Source organism: Leptosomus discolor, chromosome 3, assembly GCF_034619465.1.
Source record: "Leptosomus discolor isolate bLepDis1 chromosome 3, bLepDis1.hap2, whole genome shotgun sequence".
Classification (NCBI taxonomy): domain Eukaryota; kingdom Metazoa; phylum Chordata; class Aves; order Leptosomiformes; family Leptosomidae; genus Leptosomus; species Leptosomus discolor.
The window spans coordinates 70,576,551-70,600,180 of NC_141393.1; the positions used below are offsets into that span (position 1 = coordinate 70,576,551).

The 23,630-nt window shown below is 38.4% G+C and overlaps 1 protein-coding gene across 4 annotated transcripts in view; it reads left to right on the forward strand.

Moving 5' to 3' along the window:
• Positions 1-16,113: 16,113 nt before the first annotated feature.
• Positions 16,114-23,630, forward strand: part of PRRC2C (proline rich coiled-coil 2C) — a 56,870-nt gene continuing 49,353 nt past the window's right edge. For all 4 annotated transcript variants that reach the window (XM_086463454.1, XM_086463455.1, XM_086463456.1 and 1 more), the window contains exons 1-3: positions 16,114-16,228; positions 17,463-17,640; positions 20,847-20,953. In XM_086463454.1, the coding sequence (XP_086319580.1) occupies positions 16,114-16,228; positions 17,463-17,640; positions 20,847-20,953 (400 nt within the window). The remainder of the gene's footprint in view (positions 16,229-17,462; positions 17,641-20,846; positions 20,954-23,630) is intronic.

A 23,630-nucleotide genomic window follows, 5' to 3' on the forward strand; every position in this document is an offset into this window, starting at 1 on the left:
AAGATGAAGTCCTAATAAAAATCAGATGAAGACAGCTTTTATGTCTATGAAGAACAGGCTAACAGAAATAGACTGTTTTTATTACAAATACCTCAACCATTACGTAACATTCTAACTAAATGCTAATGAAGTAGTCTGTTACAGATTGCAAACCATGTATTGAAGGGAGAATCTGTGTATCTTTCACAATGTTCATCTTTTTATATGTACCTGATGCTGTGTTGATTAGTGGTAAAATCATAGTGCAGAATCAACATGATAAATCTTCAATCTGAAGTATGCTGGTGATGAATTTTAACTGATAGGTATTTGAAGATAACGTGGGCTGCACTTTCAGAAGCTTACAGCATCAGACATGGGAATTATTGTCAATTGTATTTGGGTACATCAGATGCACAAGTAGTGCCCCAAGAACTGTGGCATCACCTGGTGCTGGGTGACCAAGAGAAGAGGGGTCTATTAAATATCTCTTTAAATCAGTGTATAGCTGATTCCTAAGTGAAATGGCAGCTTTACTCAATTTTTAGTTAGTTGGTTTGTAAGGTGTGGTTCATGGTGCTCAGAGGTACCAAATGATTTTTCATAGTAAAACCAGCAATGGCTGTGTTGCCCGTTTTTTACCGCACTGCCTGCTTAAGCTGGCAAAACACACTTTCTTTGCTTTGGAAAGCAAACCTTTTCAGGCTTCCCTCATTAGATCATGTAAACAGCTACAGCTTATTTTAAAATTAATATTTTGTAAGCATGTGACCTTAATATTCATAGATTTTATTGTTTGTAAATTGTAACTTATACTTGAAAATTATATGTGTAGATCTAAATTATATTTGCAGGAGTAATAGTGTAAATTATTCTGGGCAAAGGAAACATTATTTAACTGATTTGAATCTTCCACTAAGGTGAAAGTGCAAGAAGAATTTTGTTTGAGAAGTCGATGATTTTCTCTCAATTTAAGACTTGATATGCTTTAGGACTTAATGTATTTTTTTCTATTTCAAACCAACCATGTAGTCCACTGAAGGTTCTCACTGTCATAACAAATTATTGTATTTACAGGGCTTGTTTTGTAATAGTGTTTAGGACAGTCCGTTCTTCCTGTACGAGTGTATCTAGGTGTATGTAAGTACACAGCAGAAGTGTTGCAGTGTGGAGGAACAATAACGTTTTCACTTGCCAATGTCTGTAAATAGTCTGTAGGAAAGATGCATTCTAGTAAGAAAAACTTGCCTTTGGCTTGTTACACAGATACTTGGTTAATTTGCTGGAATCACATTGGTTGGGAGATGTTTTCCTTGCCACAAGTCAAGCTATCAGCATGGACAGAGCTTTGTGGTATGCACTTAGGTTTGGATAAAGAAAAGTTTCTTGTTAAGTATTTTGATAACGTATTGAGCCTTAATTATTTACCTACTGTATCTTGAAAGCAGAGTATCAAGGGACCTGTGGGATTATTTTTTTTTCTAAGCAGAATAAACAGAGAACCAAGAGCAACTGAAAATGTTAAACTTCATCTGTAGCCATTTGGAAGATGCAGGTTAACTTCCATGGAAAATGGGTTCTGTAATGCTGAAAGGCAGATATATAAAGCTGGGTATGCTGATAAGGCTTTTCTAATTTAGCTCCTCATCTTTTTTTTTTTCCTTCTTTTTTTAAACAAAACAAATAAATCCAGTCTGAAGTGGAGGGCTGAAGTTGACCCTTAGTGTAATTAACTAGTGTTGTCCAGAACTGTTGTCAGTGTAATTTTCCCAGCTGCATGGTAAGACATGCTGAGCATCCTTTTAGTGAAGAAGGAGCTTGTCTCTGTTCCAGGAAGCTAGGAAGTCACAGGGAAGAACATGTAGCCAGAGATCCAGAGAATACAGGCAGCAGGTAGAAGGGACTGAGCAGCTATGAGCTCTCTCCAAGCCGGACCAGACCAAGGAGCAAATTCTACCACCTTTGTATGCACAGGAGTGAAGTTTTGGGGTTTTTTATTGATGCTGTTAGTGGTATTATAAGCTGATACGTTTGACAACCCTGACTCTCCCTATCACAGTGGGAGTATCTTAAAAGCCTTAAAACGAAGTATGCTGTGACATCTCTTAATACAGGAGGAAAAATTATGATTATTTTTGACATATGTGAATCGAGTTAGGAATATGGTAGGAGTTACAGGCAATACAGAATTTGGGTATTGAGCAAGATGGGAAGTTTTGAAGGTGGTGACAAGTAGCTTAAGTCATTACATACCTGATTAGAGTAACTGTTTTGAATATTTCTTTTGTCATGCTAAGGTTGTACAGGAGTTTATTCTGTAGGTTCCTACTGTTGATGAATGTACTTCCATCTTCACATTGGACCCTTCAATAACAAAAGTATCTTGAGAAGGTGAACAGAAAAAAGTTGGAAAAAATAGCTAGAAAAGAGGGAGTTCGTTTTGGCACATCTGTTCTAAACAGGAATGAAAATCCTTAAGGATGTAGCCCTAGAGTGATTCTTGTGCACTTTCCAAAATACTCTGAAAGAGCCCATGAACAGAAGAGCTTGCCTGAACATTATTTCAAAGCAACATCTGAGTTCTGAAGTTAAAAACCTTAGATGTAACTATTTATGTCACTTAGGGACTGATCTATGAATAGGGGCTTGGGGAAAAAAAAAAAAAGTATAAAAAATTTTACTTATTTGCAGCTGAGCTCAGGGATACTTTAAAGGAGAGAAATTCACTGCTGAAAGTGAGTTGTGGTTCCCTGGGAAGAACACTGAAACCAAGTGTCACTTCCTCTGTCAAGAAATTTTAATTACTACAGTGGGGCTTGGCAATTGTGGTAAAGCAGCAGGAAATGGAAGTCTTTAAAAAAATTCTTTCAGTTATTCACAGCAAGGAATGGCTTTACATTTGTCTCTTAATCTGTCCTGCCCTCTTCCACTGTCCAATTCAACGTGGAGTGGGTGGGGAGAGTTGGAAATACGCCACCAGTTTAAATTGGTGTTGTTTTGGAGTTTGTAATAAAGTGCAAGGGCTTTTGCAGTAAGAATCTTAAAATGAAAGGGAGAACCGACACAGTGGCAAGATGGGTAATTTTAAATGGCTGCAACTTCTGCTGCTCATCTGTCAGGAATCTGATCTATTTTCATGTACCTCTTGATTATCTTTCATCAGCTTCCTAAAAGGAAGGGTTTTGCAGCAAACACTGTGACCAACTTAAGGAGTCAACTCTTGTTCAGCTCAGCTGCTGTTTCTGGTAACTTAGGCCAGACACGGCCTGCAGAGGAACAGATCCTGGGCACCGTTCAGCCTGCAGCTGGAGCCGAAAGGAAACTGCAGCTCTCTTATTCTGTATGTTTAGAAATAAGAGAAAATCCGGTAATATGTGGAGACTTGCTCATACTTTTTTTGCTGTAGAGTGCAAGCAATTCTCTTTCCTTTATTCTTGCGAACGGATCCTCAAACCCATTATCATCACCAGTTCTGATTATTCTTTATGTGCAATTAAATCTAAAAGTGGCAAGTGCAGAGAAGTGCTGGCCATTTGAACGTTTTCAGACCTGTCATTTGAACAGGCATGAGAACATCTGTATGTCATCAGTTGGGCAGCTTCTTTTGCAGCTCCACTGTGGACTTCCCTTTCGCTCCTTGTGCTCAGCCTGACAGAGCAGCAACTACCCAGGATGCCACTAAGGAGACTCCCCGTGTTGCTTTCTCTGTGAGTGGGGACAGTGGGTATGCTAGTATTTTTTTGCCTTTCTAGGCTTCCGCTGAGTGATGTGATGCAGCTAAGCAAGAAACAAAGACAGCATGCTAAGTGCATTTGTAATTTTTTTTTTTTTAAGGGACTGTTTGTGATCTTAAACGTTAACAGATGCCTTTACAGAGAGCGGCTGTGGTCAGGGTAAACTGACCTAAATCAGTTTGTAAGAAGCCTGGTGAGTAGTTGTGGATAGTTGTAACTTTTTCAGTTAAAGAATTTTGATAAGTAGGACAGTTGCATTAGTGCTCTGTATTCAGAGAAAACCACTGCCTACCAACCTACTATTTGAGTACTGTACTCTGATAGCAGGTATGTGGCTTGTTTCTGCAAGAATTTGCCTTAATTTATTCCCTTATCTTTTTCTCAAATAGGCAGCAATTCAGTTTTGAGAGCTTTGAAGTTTTCTCATTCTTCTAAATAATGGAAATTTCTTTAATAAATGCTTTTGCAAATCTTGAAAATAAAAATCTCGTTTGGCATCTGCGAGTTGAAAAGGTAATTGGGTGAAAGCACTTACATTGTTCTGTTCCCAGAAGTAACGAGAACACATCTCATTATGATGCTCTCTTTAATTGTATAGAAACTGTTCTTTTTTTGTTGTTTTCTGGTCCTGGCTTCCTTCCAGCACTTCAAAACTCCTGCCACAAGTAAAAATTTACAGTTTTAAAAAGTTTCTAAACCAACTGCAAGAAATTAGAAAATTAAAAATCTGTCTTGCAGAAAATTTCCTCTAATGCTTAGTGACAAATAAATAAATGCTTGTAAAGAAATTGTCAGGCTAAGAAGGAATAAAATAGCCTGCCCTTAAAGTGAGTTGCAAAGAAGTTTTGGATCTTACATGTTCAGAAATGAATACATTTTTAGTTGAAATGTATTCGGTAATCTTGCAAAACATCTACATTATTCTAATTTATGTTTGAGGATTATCAGAACATGGCAAGAATAGCTGTGTTGTGTTAGTGCATTAGCTTTATGGTGTGCTAGTTCTGACTTACGTGTGGCACGCACTGTCAGTCTCTTTGCTGGAGTATCTTGAAAAATCCTTTCTGGCAGATCGGCTGTTTAAATGTACTTTGATAACTTGAAAATGGGTTGGTACTTGAAGGATTCCTTCTAATACAGTACAGTTATTAGTAGTATCTTCGTCACTTCTATGTGAGCTGTGGTGGTAGTATTAAGTTTCTTTCCACTAGTCTGGTTTGTGTAGAACAAATGAGTAAATGAGCTAGATGGTTGTAACACCAACGAAGGCTGTAGTGTATTTTATGTGGTCCCTATACCCTACTGGTGAAATTTTAGTCTAGTAACTGTGCTCTTCTCATATAATATAGACTGTAGTCTTTTCAAGTTTTGGAAGCTTTTTATTCATGTGTCAGTGAGAAACAAGATTGGTTTTGCGTTGCTGCTTTGTTGTGCCTCAACCTGAACTGGGAATTGCTCTGAAAAGAACTGTATGCTCATTCCACTAGCCCATCAGTCATTACTATTTGAGTTTGCCAGCAGACATACAGAGAATTATTTCTTTAAGCATGAGTCCATGTTTACTTCAGTCATCAGTGAGAACCTCTCTGGGACAAATGTGACCTTCCAAAACCATGAATGGAAGGACAGAAGCCAGATAAGCTGGATCAGTGTTGAGATTGGTGTGCTTATACCAAGATCGTTCTGGTCCATTCCAGTAGAGATGAATGCCGAGGCCAACGTGCATTTGGTGTGGTGGCACCAATGGGGTTTCTGATTCCCATAACTTTATAGTGCCTGTGACATCCAGCTGTGGTGTACAACTTCAATCTGTAAGTCAATTCTCTTTATTATCTGGTCATATGGAAATTCCATCAGCATATTAGCCTAAAGAAGTATCCTCGTGTTGCAAAGAATTTTGAAAAAATGACCAAAGTAAATTTTCTGAACTCAGAAGCCACATTAAAATCACTTCTGTCTAGATCTTTTAAGGCAGTCATCAATTTTTTTGGCTACACAGATTAGAGACTTAAGGCTGAGTCTGGACATTGAGTATTTTCCTTCTGAAGGTACTTGAACAGTAGAGTAAGTATGGGAGAGGATTCCTGTAGGAGTCTAACTTCTGGTAATTAAAAGAATTACATTCTACTACTGTATTCTTCTAAATTCTGGAAATAGTGTTTAATGTGACAAGCAAGAAGGGTGAGCTTTAGAGCCTTAAGTTTATCATCTGTATTTAGGTTGAAGATAAAAATACATTGAAGGGAATTTCTTAATTTGACCTTGTTTGATACGTGATGTTGTCATTGATTACGTCTTAAGAATTATTTCTTTAATTGTAAATGTATCTTTAAAATACAAAGCTATTCTCCTTCCTTTACAGAGGATGTAAATTTACTAGAAAACTGACTAGAAAGAGTGGAAACCTTAATGTCAAGATATAGGAGCAGCAGTCTGAGGAAATGGTTTTCCCTGCTGGGGAAAAGGGCAGGGGTTGATTATTCATTGGTCCTGAACTCCCTTTGGGTCACCTGTTCATCTGCTGCTGGTTAGTAAGTGTCTGCACTCCAGACATCATTCACTGCCTGTTGCTTGGGAGCGGCTGTTGCTTTCCTGGGTCTCTTCTGTGGTGATGCACTGCCTCCTTAGAAGTTTTGTTGTCTGCGAAGCCCCAATGACTATTTGTGTGTTAGAACCTACAAAGTAAAAGTTAAGTCTGGCTGCTGGTGAGCTTTTTAGTGGTAACAGTGAAACTGCTCATAAAAAGCTGCTAGCCACTGAGCTGATTTTAGTCACAGGGTGGGAACTTCAGCTCAACTCCTGCCGTATAGGAACTTAATTCCCATTGACTGTGGCAGGAGATAGATGCCTAAATAGATTGGAAGCGTTGTGGCTTTAGTCTAAAATTTAAACTGAGATTAAATTTCAGTTCATCAGCCTCTTCCAGTGAGAGAAGTGGTGTCAGTACTTTGTCCTTACAGCTTTTTTCCCTTGGAAAAGAGGTTTTCTTGGGGTTTGGGTTTTGGTTTTGTTGGGTGTGGAGTTTTCGGGGTTTTTTATTTTATTTTATTTTAAGCGCTTCTTTACTGTCTTCATTCTGCTTAGTGTGATAAGGATTTAAAGACCTGCATTGAATATTATCACAGCCAAAATAATTCTGTGCAGGGCTTTGGAGAGAATGTAACTTTTAGTTTCAAGAGAATTTGCTTTACTTCAGTATGTGGCCATCTCTTTACAAAGAAGATGAAAAAATGTTTTAAAAAAAAAAGTTAAGTAGTTGTTGTTTGGTTGTCGTTTAGTACCTGTCAACATTTAAAACCTGCTATCTTTGCACATACCAAAAACATGGCTTTTTGTTCTTTGATAAATTGTAACAGTGCCTTCTGTAGCCGGTCTTACAGTATTTAAATGTTTCATTGCTAGCACTTCGTACTTTTTAGACTTGAATCTCCTCTAGTGATAAAACTGGGTTTATGTCTCAAATGTGGAAGAGTCTACAGCCAGAGGAGTACTTAAAATTGTAATTACAGAGCTAAAGTAGACAGAAGTATTACATCTTCCACATGTACAGTAGCTGAGAACTGAATAAAATTTTTAAGGAGATGCTTACCAATTTTCAGCATTTTGTTCACAAGAATAGCTGTATTTATGTTTGAGTGCCTCTTTATCTCCTTCGGTGCTGGTTTTAGCTGGGATGGTTTTCTTCAGAGTAGCTAGTTTGGGGCTATGTTTTGGATTTGTGCTGAAAACAGTGTTGGTAACACAGGGGTGTTTTCATTACTGCTGAGCGGTGCTTACACAGAGCCAAGGCCTTTCCTGCCTCTCACACCACCCCACCGGTGAAGAAGTTGGGAGGGGACACAGCTGGGACAGCTGACCCCAACTGACCAAAGGGATATCCCAGACCATATGGCATCATGCCCAGCTTATAAAGCTGGGGGAAGAAGGAGGAATGGGGGGAAGTTTGAAGTGATGGTGTTGGTTTTCCCAAGTAACCACTATGCATGATGGAACCCTACTTTCCTGGAGATAGCTGAAGGCCTGCCTGCCGATGGGAAGTAGTGAATTAATTCCTTGCTTTGCTTGCACGCAGAGCTTTTGCTTTACTTATTAAACGGTCTTTATCTCAACCCACGAGTTTTCTCACTTTTGCTCTTGCCTCCATCCCATCGTGGGGGGGGAGTGAGCGAGTGGCTGTGTGGTGCTTAGTTGCTGGCCAGGGTTAAACCATGGGACCTTCCCTCCTTGTAAAATGTAAAAGTAAGTATAAGAGCTGTCTTGATGAACAGCTTCTTTTATCCGGTAGAAAGTGGGTGATCAAAATTGGGCCACTGGTGTAAAACATGGAAGAAAGTGGCATATGTAAACATAGAAAGCATTGACTCCCTGGGTAACAGTATTGCCTTAGACAATATTTAGATAGTATTTGTCGAAATATTGAACAGCTTTATTTGAATGTGAACATGCAAAAAGATTATCCTCCAACTAAATGAAATGAAAACTGTCCTTTCTTTTTTCTTAACTAGCTGTACTGGCATCATTCTGCCTGTGAGGGGAGGGAACTGTAACCTCTCTGTTACCTGAACTCACTTCAGAAGGAAAAGATTGCGTAACAGTATCAGAAATTGTCGTAGCTAAAAGAAAGAATCTTTGTGACACATGAAAATATTTAGTACATTATTACCAGTGTGAGTTTCTCCTGTCTGTGGCTTTTTGATCCCTTGTTATATGGGCATGTGTAAAAAGACTTGCTGATCATGATTGATCCTATGGATCAAGCTGCTTTTGGTAGGGCTCTTCCATGGGAGTATGACTTCTGTGCACGTTAAGTGGAATATGCGTGCACATATAGTTAAATATATTCAAATCTGTGGATAGACAAATTGAGGTTTGCATGGTTGCTGTCTTTTTATCTGTGGTTTTTTACTCCAGACAGCTGCTCTTAACTCATTTTTCCTTTTGTTCTCAAGAATGCACTGGGAAAAAATGAATAGAACTGACATTATTTTTCTGCTTCAGGATATGCTTTAAAAGGTTTATTCAAAAAGTGTTAGTCACTGCTCTTAGTGCCGTGTTAGACTTGAGAGACTCCTAATAAAAGTTAACTGAGATGTTGTGGTTTGTTGCTGGTTGTCCTGTTTGAAGGTCACATTCTAGGTGACTAGTATTTCTCAGAGAACACAATGCAAGCTGCCTTCTAGTCTAAGGCAGTAAAAGATTTTGTTGTTCTACAGATTGCTAGTTTAAACTGACATATGCTTTGTGGTAAAGTTAGTTTCTGTGTAGACTTTCTCTGGGTGGCTAATTTTAGTTGTTTTTCATTGCTTAGCTTAGTAGCTCTATTTAAAGTGTTGTTAGGTGTCTTTTAGAACTGATGCAGACATATTTGTGGATGCTCATTTCTGGCATCCACAGACTACATTTTTATAAGATGCATCTGTGGGATAATGTCCTAAAATGGCTTTCTTCTGTCATGATCTGTTTTCCACCTGACACATCTAGTTTTGGTAGTGTTTTGGAAAGACTTTTGTAGGTTTTAAAGGGGAATAATTTGAAGAATAATAGAACTAGGAAAGACTTGCTTTGATACAGCTTTGTCTCATGACAGAGTGCTTTGGTTCTAAGGGACAGAACTCATTTTGATTTTCCGTTTGGTGGCCATTAACAGTACTCCCCTGTAGATTGTCTAGTGCCTCAGGGATTGGCCTGTGCTACAATCTTTTCTCCGAGGTGATGGGGGCATAAGAGATGGTGATTAAAAAGGTTTTCTTTTCCTACGCGACCACCTACCTTCACAGAATTTATAGAATCAGTGTAATCTTTGCATTGTGTATGCTCTTTCAAGCTCTGCTGAAAACCAGTGAGCCCAGAATCCATGATGGAAATGTGTATTAGCCTGGCTTTTAAGGAAGTAAAACTTAGTATAGCTCTTGTTCAAGAATGAGGTGTGAGATCTACCCAGCACTCTGAAGATCTGGAGAGCTTCTGTTCTTGTAGGTTATAGAGCCGTGTCTGAGGTACATGAAATAGAAGCTCCCAAGTCCCCAAAATCTTTACTGCAGTTTTCAGACTGCTTAGCAACAAACTAGTTGACAAGGAACACTGCTGCAAATCGTTCTTGGAGCGGGGAGGGAAGTCCTGACCTTAGAGGCTTTTTTATTAGATACATTGATTTGACAGCCTTTTGCTGCTTAAGCATTACTAGAGGTTTTTGAGGTTTGTTTTTGTGTCATATTAAGCTGACCGGTGCTGAAGCTATTAAGAATTCTTGATAGTGGGATAAATGGCCAAAATGTGAGTGGTTTTAATAAAAATTTGGCCTGTAAACCTCAGTCCCAAAATGATACTTTGGGCACTAGAAAGCTGTAAATATAAGGTCATCAGTAAGAGATTGTTAGTGTGTATTATTTCTAAGCATACCCGTGTCAGAAGTGAAGTCAGTATGTTTAATTGTAGTTCCATTTGTTATTTGTTTGCAAACTTCTTTGCACAAAACCATGTATTCAATAATTACACATGTATTCATGTGTAATTGTATTCAATTATTACACAATATTTTTGAGTGTTGATTTAAAATAACATGAAGGCTTTTTTTAGGTTCCAAGTACACTGAATCCAGTATCTTTCTTTGTTTAAACTGGCTTTATTTTTCTGTAAATGGTCAATATTAGTATCTTTTAGATCACACAGGTTGGTTTGTTTTGGTTTTTTTCAGAATTTAATATCCAGCTGCAGATTATTAGATTTTACAGTTAGGAGGCAACTTCTTCAGTGAAGATCTGGAATCTAAACAGGCTAGACTTACAGCTGAACCTTCTCTTTCTAGCTGGATTTTTTAATACCACATTGTTTGTTGCATTTTGAGCACAAGGCTTTTTGAGGGATTGAGAATTCTCTTTTGAAATTAATAACGCTGAATTTGGGAACATCTGTGTCTAACATCAATCGAGCATGTAGCAAAAAAGCTTAATATTTTCAGTTGTATTTAGTTCCAAAACTTACCAGAAAGTGTTCTTCAGTGTGCCAGAAACAAAGTTATTCTAGGAAAAGTGGAGTTATGTCTGGATACAAATGAAAAATTTGTATATGATGGGTTTTGCCCTTAACCACTTTCTTTAGAGTGCTTAAAATAGGGTATGAAAAGCCTTTCTGGATTTGTCTCGTGTTTTCTGTTTTGAGAGAGGTGCTAATGTGTCCCAATTATGAATAAACTTGCATGTAGTGTTTCATGATGTTTCCCACTTCACAGATGGGCATTTGAGGCATGGAGAATTGAAGGTCACAGGAAATCTTCAGCAGGTTTGAGTCTTGAATGATGTGCTTTGCCTTACGTCATTGCAGCTCATCCTTTTCCAAATTTAGCCAAAATATAGCCCTTGGAGTCGAGGTGGCAGGGCCTAGATATCCTAGCTGTGTTGAATAGGGAATGTGGGGATTGTTCTAGTATTTGCTTAGTGGTTTTAAGACTTCAGAATCCTGGGAAGGTAATATACAGGTTACCTATCCTAACTGATTGTGTGGTTGTAGGCTAAATAAGTGTTGGGTGTGGGGTTTAAGAAGATAGGGCTGCATAAAAGATAACTGTAATATTGGTGAAGAAATCTCTTTGCATGTTACACTTGTTTAAAAAAATTAAGACTTCTTTTGTCTAGAGGTTTAAAAATACAGTGTATAAAATACAGATCTGGGGAATTTGTCATGCAGTCATCTGTGCTTACATCAGCTTGGATGGGCTGTCTGAAAAATACAGGGAATAGTAATCTTTCTCCCAAAGGTGAGGAATGGTGTATGCTGTGCCTCAAACATATACAGAAACATTAATTGGAAGACCGTAACACAGAGAGTACAGTTATTTCCCATGGCAGTAGTAAGAGTTGATTTACACCCGCTAAAATTGTGGGTAAAGAAGCTAAGTTTCTGCCTGAACCTTTACACAACTCTCTTCCCCTTTCCAGGCCTGTCTGTGCTTCTTTACCAAAACAACAAACTATGGTAGCTTACATGGAATGCTTTTCTGTTCCTGCATGTATGTAAACTATTTTTTCATATGTGTAATAAAACTACGTAATACTGAAATGGACATGGTGGGAGAGAAGGAAGACAAGAATTTCTGAGTGAAGTTGTTAGGTGTTTTAAACTTCTTACAACTCCAGTTCTCAAAAGCGACTTCAAAATAATTATACTTTTTTCCTTATTTAATCACATAAGAACTTTTTTCTGAAGGGGAGGTAAGGTCTTTTCCAGTCTGCATTTAGTCCTAGTGGAGCACTATGCAAAGTTTACAGACATCTGAGCTAGTATAATTGCAGTCTAAACAAGTCATGTTGGGGAATTCTGAAATGATCAGGAGAGCTAGGAACTTAGTGGAAAAGGTCTGTGTACTATGAATGTGTTTTTTGTTTGCTGGGGTTTTATTATTGTTTTGAAAATATGATTCTGCAGGCTAGAATATACTGTGTTCTGTTTGCTCTTCTGCCAACTATGAATATCTAAGAGAGTACAAGTAAATATTTCTTAACGGAGACCAGGATATCTAGAATTTGTGGCAGCTACTTCCTGTGCCAATTTCTGTACACTTGCTTCTGAGTTCATTGCAGGATTTAAATAAGCCAAGCAGTTGCAGTCTGGAAAAATAGTCTGGTACAGAAATTATAGTAATAATTTTAACCTTAAAGATTTTAAGGCAGCAGTGGAGGTCAGTTAACATATTTGATAACATTACAGAGCAACTGAAAGGTAATCTTTGCTCCATAATTTTGGGAGCATTGTGCCTTCTGTAATTATGCGTAATAGTAGCTGTAGTCATTCAAAATGAACCGCTGACTTGCTTAAATTTCTTAATTGTGCAGTGAACCCTGCCAGCTGCCTTTATTGCTTGCACTGTTACTTGTCCTTCTGTTCCCTATCATGGTGGTTATTTAGTTGTGGTGCGTAGTCCTGACATCTTTTATGTGTTGCTACTGTTCAGGGGTATGCGGCTGTCTCATATTCTTACGCATCTGACAGTGAGTCTAAACGTAGCAGACAGCAGCACTTCACTTTTAAGGATTTGACTAATAGAGTTCAGATTAACAGCTACCTTACTGATAATAATAAAAGATAAAAATGTTAGGGCAAATTTGGAATCACTTGGTGAGTCTAGTACTTGCTAACCTGTTGCATGCACAAATTAAACCTGCAATGTTAAAGTACCTTGTACATGGTGCTACAGCGGGAGTGATTCCAGTGCTCCTGTATAGGAATGTAGCATATACAAGTAAAGTTTGAGTGAAAAGGCAAAGGTCTCTGAGCTGGATACAGGTCAAAATTTTATTTCATATGGCTCAAAACCATGCAGTTACCTCTTTATAACTGTTAGATGGCACTGGGTGCTTGTTTAATGTGTGATCTGGCAAGTGTGTTTGTAGAGGGCCAGATGGGCTCTTCAAAGGGAGGATTTGTGATCCCTGGCTTGAGTACCTGGTCTAAAGTCTAATTTTGCAAGTATATCTTCTTTGGCAACCAGTATCAGGTCTAAACATAGCTGAGTATGAATGCATTGACTGTCCTAATTTAAAAGAGCATGTTTGCAGTGCTTGATTTATTTTTGGTAAGTCAGATTACTGAGGAATGTGCAATTTCAATCAATTTAAAATACTGTTTCTTTTTCATTGTAGTGTAACTTTGGAAAAAATTGTCAAACAGTATGGGTTTTAATACTCTAAAAGGCATAGACCCCCAGCTGTAACGAGCAGACCAGCTTTTGTAAATTTGACATCAAAAGGCATTACTGGGGAACGCGACTGCCTCCTGTTCCTTAAGCTGTCAAATGTTCTAGAGAGAACAATTGTTACAATTAAGATTTGTCCAAGTATGTATTCTTTCTTACTCTGTAAAGAAGATAGTTATGATTAAGGTTTTCCATGTTTAATCTCTACCAGAGGTACAGGCTTTGGAAAGTATGACAAAAACTCATCATTATCTTAAACCATCCTCAAACTGCCTTCTGCTCTGTGTCTGTTGGGCTTCATTGCTTTTGTGAACTGGAGGGGCAATAAATCAATAAATGACTTGAGTTGTCATCTTTTTTTTTTTTATTAGCCCCCCCCCCAACCCCCTTCAGATTATTCACCGTTGTGAAGCTACTTATTTACAAAATCTGGGGCTTGGGAGGGCTGAAAATTAGAGCTGTATGTGCTCTCACTTGAAAGTACATGCAAGCATAGCTAAGTATCAAGTAATTATAGCATATTACTTGATACGGTTATGTGCACGCCTGAAAGCTTGTTTGCCACCCATGTGCTCCTGGTAATTATCTGCCCAATACCTGCCTCTCTAATGCTACAGGATGAATGTGGTGGACTCTTTATAAATACAAGTGTGGGAGCAGAGAGCAACAGGAGAATTGAAGGGAAAGAATCTGCCAGGTTCTTATGTTAGACCTTATGGTAAACTTTAGTTTCCTCATAGAAGAGGCAGTTAACGCAGGGCCTAATGTCTGATTTAGACTTGAGCTTGATAAACTAGTCTGCCTGGATCAGATCTCCAGACTAGCTGAAAGTGGTTGCATGGCATGAATAATAGTGGACAAAACTTGACATGTTCAGTTGCAAATAAGTATTGGGGCAGCCTTAACAGTGAATGGTTGCTTGAAATCTGCTTGACTGATAGCTCTGAAGATAAGCTTGTCTAAATTCGTGTATCAAGCTGTCAAGCTGTTTTGTTTGTGGTGGTTTCTTTTCCCTTCCTGTGTCTGCAATGACGTTTGAGTAGTGTGCTGTGGCTTCCAGTGAAACCTTGCAGCCTTGATATGTAGTCTTTTAGATAGATAAGGAGTGGCCTAACAGCCATATCCAAGATCTATGTTCTGGTTACATGGTCCACTTGGTGAGCTGGGTTCAGCCTTCTTCCATCCTGTTTTCTAGTTTTGGATTAAACAAGGAATGGCTGTTGGTGTAACACATGCTGCTGAAATAGCCAAACACTGGTTGATTTGGCAAAAAAAATGTGGGACATGCTTTCTCCTTTGGAGAGGGGAGAATATATTTCTTAGCCATGTATGTCGCCCTGTATGAAGCTGAAGGCTGTCCCCTTTGCAACAGTCTGCATGGATTGAAACAGAATAGCACTGGCCCAAATCCTACTGAAGCTGAACTATCCCAAGGTTCTTTACCATCTTCATTTCTTGGTCTTCTCAATCATGGCTTGTAAATTGAGGTAGAAGGTGGAGGCAGGTGGAGATGTTATCATTCCTATATGAATGAAACTTCCTGATCTTTTAACATTGATTAATGTCTGTCATGACCAAATAAGTGCTTTATTCTTTGGACTACTTGCCCATGCAGACTCCTGTTAGTAAATGAGTGGCTTGCATGTGAATTGGATGCCTTTTGAAGGTCTTCAGAGGCTTTGAGTTTGAGCAGGGAGTTTGTTGATCACTGAAGGATTTCAGCAGGATGTACAGCTCTGTCTTATTGCTGTCTGCTCTTAGAATCAAATGCAAGAGTATTTGAGCGTACATAACTATTCTGGAATTCATTTGGAAATATATAAAAATTTGTTACTGTAATGGGGGTAGCAGGGGTTTTGGGTGTTGTTAACATAAGTTGTCTATATAATAATGTTCTGTTTAAGTGAACACTTACTTGTTCCTGCCTGATGATAAGTAGTGACTCTGTGAAGTTCCTTCTAAGAACTTCTAGTGAAATATCAGTGATAATTAGTGGGTTCTTTTTCTCAAGACCTGCTATTCTGGGGGGGGAAGGGATGACTGGCTCTTACAGCCCTGTAATTTACTGCTGCAAGAATAGTGTAACTCTTGGTTTAAGGAATTCTTCACCTTCCCTGTCTGAACATACTGTGTTCCTAGTTTTGGTAAAGAAAAGTTCTGACTCGGTGTATTTAATTTCTCTAGCTGCTGAGTTCATGATTATTTTAATTGGGGGAAAAAAAAAAAAACAGATTCCAAAAATGCTGTACCACAGTTAATGGTATTTCAGTGTTTGGCTTCAGGAGTGAGTGAAGTCATTGAGCTTCTCCAGTGAGGAGCTAGCTGCTAGTGGAAACTCTGCATGCTTTTTTTTTTTTTTTTTTAATTTGTGAGATCATGGACATTATTTACCACTTTTACTGGGTTTGATATGAATGAAATGCTGAACCTTCTGATTTTGTGACATTCAAATTGTGGAGATGGAAATACTTGAAAATTACATAGTGTTACATAAGGCTAGGAGTTTCTGGGGCTAATGTGTTCTATGGCATCTGCAGTGTACTTAAATGAAACACTGCTAATGGCGATAAGTATGCTGTCTGCTTATGTCCTGTGAACTCTGTCTTGAGTATTAGCTTATATTAAAATTGCTTTACTTTTCTGTTGTTTTTCTTTTCAGGCAAATTTTGAGGGGTGAGCAGGAGGTACCGGACTCGATGAGTTTCCATCGAAATGTCGGAAAAGTCAGGCCAGAGTACAAAAGCAAAGGATGGAAAAACAAAGTATGCAACACTCAGTCTGTTTAACACTTACAAGGGAAAGTCACTGGAAACTCAGAAAACCACAGGTGAGTAAACTGACTTTTATTCTGCATTCTGTTTCATCATTACTGTAGTACTAATTAAGAGCACAAAATATATGAGCACTTAACCACAGCAAGATTTTTTTAACTGCTTGATACAACAGTTAAGTGGAAGAATTCTAGAAAGCAGTCTTGATTACAGTTTCTGGTTGGCTGAAAACAAGAGTCTCAGTTCAGGAAGACAGCATTTGCAGTCTAGTAGGAAGTAGAATATAGGTAGATAAAAACTTTTATAGCTGCAGTCTCCATTTGTTATCAGCTTATGAAATGTCATTCCCCAGCTGTGCTTTTTACTGTATTTCACAAAACGTTTGTGGTACTGGAGGTGTTTGTTTAACAAGGGGCAATGCTCACCTTCAGATCAGGTGCTTTGCCTGTTTTGCAGACAAACACTGGGTGAAACTTATGCTGACGTTTCAAGTAAGGCCACTGTGCGCCTGCATTTTCGTGATTGGTTGGATTGAGAACTGGAAAGTGGGGGGAATGATACTCTGAAGTCTTTGCATTTGATTTGACAAACTTGCCTAAATTGAAGGGTGAAAGACTTTGTTAAAGTTTGCCGCAGTATTATTTTTGAAAGTTGAAACAGAGATGTTAGTAATGATACAGCATGCCTAGGGTAGTATCTTGTACTTATTTTACCTCAGTTGATTAGTTGGTAGGTTGCATGTCTCGTATAGCGCGTCAGCTTCATATTGCATTTCCATACTTGTGGCCTGGAGTAAGTGCCATTTGTAAGAATGTTTTCGCAAGAGCAGCATCTGCCAACTGAAACTGGCAGCAAAAAAGAAATGGGCTGGACCCATGCATGTGTTCCTGGACTCGTCAAGGTACATTAAACGCCAAAAGGAGCAACAGAATGATGACTGGCGACATATTAAAGGATATTAAGACATCAACATCATATTTACATCATATTTTAAAGGGCTCCTGTAGCTTGCTGTCACTGAGCATTGCGTATAAAGGTGGGGCCATATATCCTTTTTTAATCTCTGGAATAGGCTAAGCGTGGTGACTCACTGTTCAAAAAGTAAAATTATCCCAAACCAAGTATTTATAATTCCCATTTTTAAAATTAAATCATGAAGAGTTTGCTAATTCTTATACTCTTAAATTTTCTGATTTTGTTGCAAAACACTTTTATTGATTTATGCAACTTTGCGTGAACACTACCTGCTAAACAGCATTGTTGACTTGTGCTTTCTGTTTTGGCATGCAGTTGCCGCACGCCATGGATTACAGAGTCTTGGAAAAGTTGCAATTTCAAGGAGGATGCCTCCTCCAGCTAACCTCCCCAGTCTCAAAGCAGAGAACAAAGGCAATGACCCTAATGTGAACATTGTGCCTAAGGACGGCACAGGATGGGCTTCAAAACAAGAACAGCATGAAGAAGAGAAGTAAGTCACCAGTGAGATCAGGGTTGTTTTGCTGTGCCATTTCTCTCACGTTTTCCCAAAACTAGGGGTGGGCAGGGCTTGGGAAGAAATTGGCTATACTTGACTGTCCTCAATATAGCTACCAGAGAGGAAGTAGCACCACTACTAATTTTAGTGAGGAAGAATCTTGCTATTGGGGGATAGTTTAAAAAAAAAAAAGAAGAGTATGTTTATAAGTTCCATGTCAGGGGATGAGTGTTTCCTTTAGCCACCTGACGTGGCTACCTTTGTGTAAGTTCTGATGGCTGCTTAAAGGAAATATTGTAGCACATTTTTGTAAGATCAGTATAATCACCTTAAAATTCTTTTGAAGCTCTATGAGGAACCCCTTAGGTACACAGCAGCAAAGTTAAGTAATAACTTACAAGCTCCTGGGAGTATGCAGAAGCCTGTATAATTTAGCGTGATTGTGCTGATGTATGGCAGAGAAAGCTTGAAAATTCTTAGTTTGTATACATTTGTTTGAATCTCTGCTTTATTTTTCATAATGGTTCTTTATATTTGCACTTTAATTTGTTTGCTTAGTATGCCGTAAATTCTACAGACTTAGAAGAATTTTCTATCTTAAACTTTACACTATCATTTCACACTCTCCTAATATGTGATATAAACAAAACAGAAGTGATGGTGATGCGCTGTTGTGTACTGCATATAGCAGCATTTCCCATGCTCAGTACAGTTTCGTCTGTTAAGTTTGTTTCACACTTGTACAGGAGATCAGCTAAAGAAAATAGAGACTAAAACTTTTCAATGATCTAATTATAAAGTATTTTAGAAAGTTTTTTGCCATGTAAGCTTAAAATAGGATATGATTCTCACCACAAAAGTTGAAGTGGGTATTAAGTGTTTATTCTTTGACATATAAATTGTTCTAAAAAACACTTGAAGGTAGGGGCACTGATTGTATGTCGCTTGCACTTGTAAAAGTTGATTAAAGATTTTCTTCCCCTTCTTGCTGTCCCTTTATTTCTCCTTTTATACTTTCCTACATTTAAATGTCAATTTTTGACATCTCTCTGAAAAGCTGTTAGACTCCAGGAATATACTATTGTGTTTCACTTTTTTTATTTTAAGCTCATGAAACTACAAATTTACAATTTTCTGCCCAGGTTTTTATGTAGTACTTTAAGAACATCTTCCTGTACTTCAGGGTCACTTACACTTTGTCTAGTTAAATCTCTGTTGAGCCAGTAGCTTGTTTGACTAAAACACACTTTGTGTCTTTGTTTCCCTTTCCATAGCCTGCTTTATGTGTTAGCAGTATATTCCAGTAGTTGATCCTGTGTTTAAAGAGAAATAAATAGCTGTCCTTTATGTGCAACTGGAAGGTGTTTGCCTTTGTATTTTCTTATGCATTACTCTGATAAAAGATTCAAAGGCCACATACAAGTAAAAATACTTGGGGGACGGACCTGTTCCTAAGAACAGGTATCTATGCCCAGGCCATGAGTAAATTCTCCTAAATTCAGACTGATGCATTTGCTCCAGCCTTCGGACCATTTTTGTAACTACTGCTGTATTTCTCCAGTATTTCAGCATGCTTATAAATACTGCAGTTTACAGGTAAAGTGTTTTGATATTCCTCTCATGAGTCTTGTGGATAAAGGTAACATCTTGATAGCAGCTTGCTTTCCTTTAGTTCTTTTTCTCTGGTATCACTGCGTTGGAGTTCACATGAGTGAGTTGTTGCCTGTGATTATGGAAATTTTTTTCTGCTGCTTTCCCAAGTTGTCACTCTTTCTATGGGTGTTGTCTCAGTGCCTTTTTTTCTGGATAGTGCAGCTTGGTGTGTATTGATTTGATTAATTTGGATAGCACCAAGCTGAGCACTTTCCCTTATCAAGTGGTATGCCTATAGGACATTGTTTGGTTAACTCTAAATGGGCTCAGCTTTGAAACAGTGGAACTGCAAGAAATAAACTGTTAACAGTCTTGTTCCTTGTTTCAAGTCTGTGTGACAAAGTACAGCCATGTAAGTTCCAGCTTCTCCAGTCTGTTAGAAAATGTGCAGCTGTAAGAAAATGCAACTAAGTGGAAACAGAAAAGATGAATTTTTTTTCTTTTAATTCTAATAGTCTGTGGAAACAAATCAATATTGCATTCAGTTATCCTTGTGAGAAGCCAGTGTGTTTCTCCCTAGCAGTGATATTTTTTGTTGTGGCATTTACTTCTACGTAATTTCTGAGACTACTGTGTAGTGCTTTGGGCTGATAATTGCAGAACCTAAATGGAACTGACTTCTTGATGTCAGTCCTCAGAAGTTTAGGATTGCTTTAGGATCTATTTAAAGCATTTACAGTTGTTTATTGTAAGTTAACTGACATGATATTGCACTAGTTATCTCTTTACTGGTATAATAAAGTGATTCTAGACTGCTGGATTTGCCCCATAATTCCTGTTTTATCAAAAATTACTACTAATGAGTTGGAGGTCTTCACTTGTAGACACTAATGCTTTTGAGTCTTGAGTTATCTGAATATGCAGATTTCAGAAATAGCTATTCTTGAAGTTAAACAACATCGCTGAGTTTGTAGACTAGAAAGATCTTCAAGAATGTGCTTGTGTTTTATGTTGGACAAAATGAGTGTTGGCCTCTTCATTGTTAAGATGGTGAAATTGAGACTTTGTTCTTAAGAGACTTAAACTTCTGGGCTCCAATTCATGGTACCCATAAGTTTTTTCATAATGTCTTTAGCTTTCCCTATCATTTCCTTTTACCTTATAATTTCTGAAATATATTTGCCTTCTTTCTGTCAGTTCATGGTGGTCTTTAAGTGCTTTCCTCTGTTAACTCCTGAGGCAAGAGAGCATTATTCCAAATTATTCCCTTCCATGGTTGTAGATTGATTGGTTTTTGATTGTCCAATACACTACTTCAAAGTTTATAATTCTATTCATGCCTGACTGCATTTTCTGTCCAGCCATTTTCATTCATTCCTCTCCACTTGGGAAGCTACAGGGTTGAAAGAATTAGATAATTTACTCCAGTTTTTAAAATGTTACTATAACAACTCCTTTTATATGAGAAAATGCTTTTTCTGCAGAAAAGTAGTTATTGGTTCTTCAGCTGCATAGCTACCTCATTCAGTTGTTTGCGGTAGTAATCCTGGTGATCTTATTCTGTGCTCACCCTCTTGTATTCATAAGTGCTTTTCCTCTAATTCCAGACAGCCAGATGTGCCACAGACACAGCCAAAACCTGTTGTTCCTGCTCCTCCAGAAGCAGCTCCTGTTGTCAAATCGTGGGCCAACACCAAACCAGGTGGACAAGACGGTAAGTGATGTTCAAGGCAGAGGGGTTCTTGACTGGCCTAGCAGGCTGTGAATGCTGCTCTCGGAGACCCCCAGACTTGGTGAACATTTGAGTCTTGACTGGGCCAGTTGGGACTAAAATGCTGTAGAAGCAACTTTCTTGGCCGGAAGGTGAGCCGGTCCCTTGTCAGTCAGGTGAGCGCCAGCCTGATTTAACAGCAGGTCTGACTGCCCTTTAAAGGGCTGGTATAGTCACCTCTTGGATTGACAGGGAAATGGTGGTGACGGCATAAGATCTTGAGCATGGCTATGGTGAGAAGGGAAAATCTCACTCAGTAGTTACAATGCGTGCAATTTTGGTGTGGGAGGGAGAACCATAAACAGGTAGTGGCCATTCTAGTCATAATTTTGGATCATTTTCTGCAAAATGTATGTATTCCTGCTTGTATTTAAATATCTGCTTCAGCAATACTTTTCCTTTTATAGATTCCTTCGTTACTTTGTTTTCAAAGTGTTAGTGTACAAGTAGAGTTGTTTTTTCTGGGAAACACGTTAAAGGTGTGTTTTGGGGTTTTTTTTAAACGTAGTTGGATGAAGGGATGGAGAACTATTTCCATTAGTGTAAATCTTAGCTTGAGTTTTTTCATTACAGACATAAGATCAGAGCTAAACCTTTAGCAGATTTTAAGTTGATTGTAGAGTGAGAAGTTACTTAGAATTCCTGGGTCTCCATGATGAAAAATAACCTACGACATGTTTTATTCGTTAAATTTGAGACTTGCAAGCTTTCTGTGGCTATAAAAGAGAGTTTTGGCTTCCAAGTTGCAGAAGTGAGCTATCTTCTGGCTAGAGATCTTAGAGTAGTAAAATCTGAATTGCATGGAGATAACTTTTAAGCCTTATCTGGAGTTTAACACTGCATATCTAATAATTTTGCCTTTTTTGCAGGGAGTATTAGGAGTGACAGTTCTAGATTCTCTGCTTCTTGCTCTCCTCTCTCATGTTCAGTGTTTCCTTCGTCAAATACTGGAACTTTCCTCCTTCAGGCTTTTTGCAGGAGTTTTGTAGAATAAAAAGAATTAACACTGATGCAAAGTGATCTACATACCAGCCTTTCTACATAAGCTGATAAGATCATCTCTATGACACAGGAAATAGTGATTCAGCTCAGTGGCTTCAAAATGCATTTAGCTAATTATTTTGTAGTTACCATGGCAGCTTGTGTGCCAAGCCCAGATGGTGCCCTCATTTCATTCAATTAATGAAGTAGTGGGTTTGCTGTTTCAAGAAGAAATACAGAGTGTGAATTAGCATCAGCTGCTCGCTCTCCTCCTCAGTTTTGAACTTGGGATACACCTGTTGTGCTCATGCTTTCCTGATCTGCAGTTGGCTGGTGGAACTTGTCGTTTTTCCAAATGCCTTGTACGCATTGCAGCAGTCATTTAGTGGGCTGCCTCATCGTCTTGTAAGACTTGAGTGAGGCAAGGCTAAATCCTTCTCTGATGCTGTTGGTGGCATTGGAGAGAGGAAGGACTTCTAAAATGTGACAGCAGCGTGTATTTTTCAGCTCATGCATTGGCTGAAAGTTGGGATTAATTGCTATCATAACATCTTTGAATTCTTTAACTCCTTTCTGAACTGTTGGCTGGCAGTCTGGCTATTTCAGGTTGGTAACTTAAGCACTGTCAAGCTGATCACTGAGGGTGCTATTACTTTGCAGTTAAAACATTGTTGCTGTTACTGTGTAGACTTGAGCAGAAAACATTTTTCAAGATTCATAAAACTCATGCATGTTTCATGCCACAGGACCTCTGAAGAGTCTGCCTTGCCTGGCAGGCCATCTGGTTAGCGTGGCTACAGTTTGCAGTCCTGTTAAGCAAGTCATTGGATGTTCCCAAGCAGCTACATCCAGAGTCCAGTGTCCATTAACAAAAACCAAGTTAACATGATCTGTAGTACGTGAAGTTGGAATGAAGATTGAAAGATTTAAAGGCAATTTGTAGGCACATGGATGAATAGTGATATTTGCTGTCATGCCTTTACAAAGAAAGTTCTAAGAGTAAGAAGTTTATCCTGTGCTTGACTCTTACTCTAAAACCAAAAAAAAATCGGGATCCCTGGTTTTTATTGTTACGGATTCTTTCACGGATTGGAGAGAACAGAAGCTTTTCTAGCTGTTAGCTAAAAAAAAAAAAAGGCATGTTTTGGGAATTGGGGGGTTTGGGATGGTATATATTCAGATCCTTTTTTGTTAGTTTGCCCTATAGTCCGTGTAGCCTAATACTGTGTCTCTTAAGTAGCCTGTAGTAAAGACAGGAACCGGATGTTATTCAGGCTGTTGAAATAGAAATCTTCCTTCAGTAAGAAGGATTTGAAGTGATTTGGTACTAGAATGCTATAGGTCAATCTCTATTGGGGGGGTGGGGGTGGGGTGAGAAATTGATTTGAAGTAGATGCTAACAAAGTCTTCTGAAGAGGAAGACAATCCTTCACATATGTTTGGTTTCCCTACCATGTGCAACAGAAGTCTTAAATTCCCATCCTGAGTTATGATGTCAGGGATTTTAGAAATCAAAGAATGCTACAGTTCTGATACCGTTCTCATAATGTAAAAGCTGTGGTCTCTTAAATACTTGAAGAATTATTTGTTATTACTACAGTAATTAATTTTAAGCAATAACATAGTTTTCCGTTCTTGA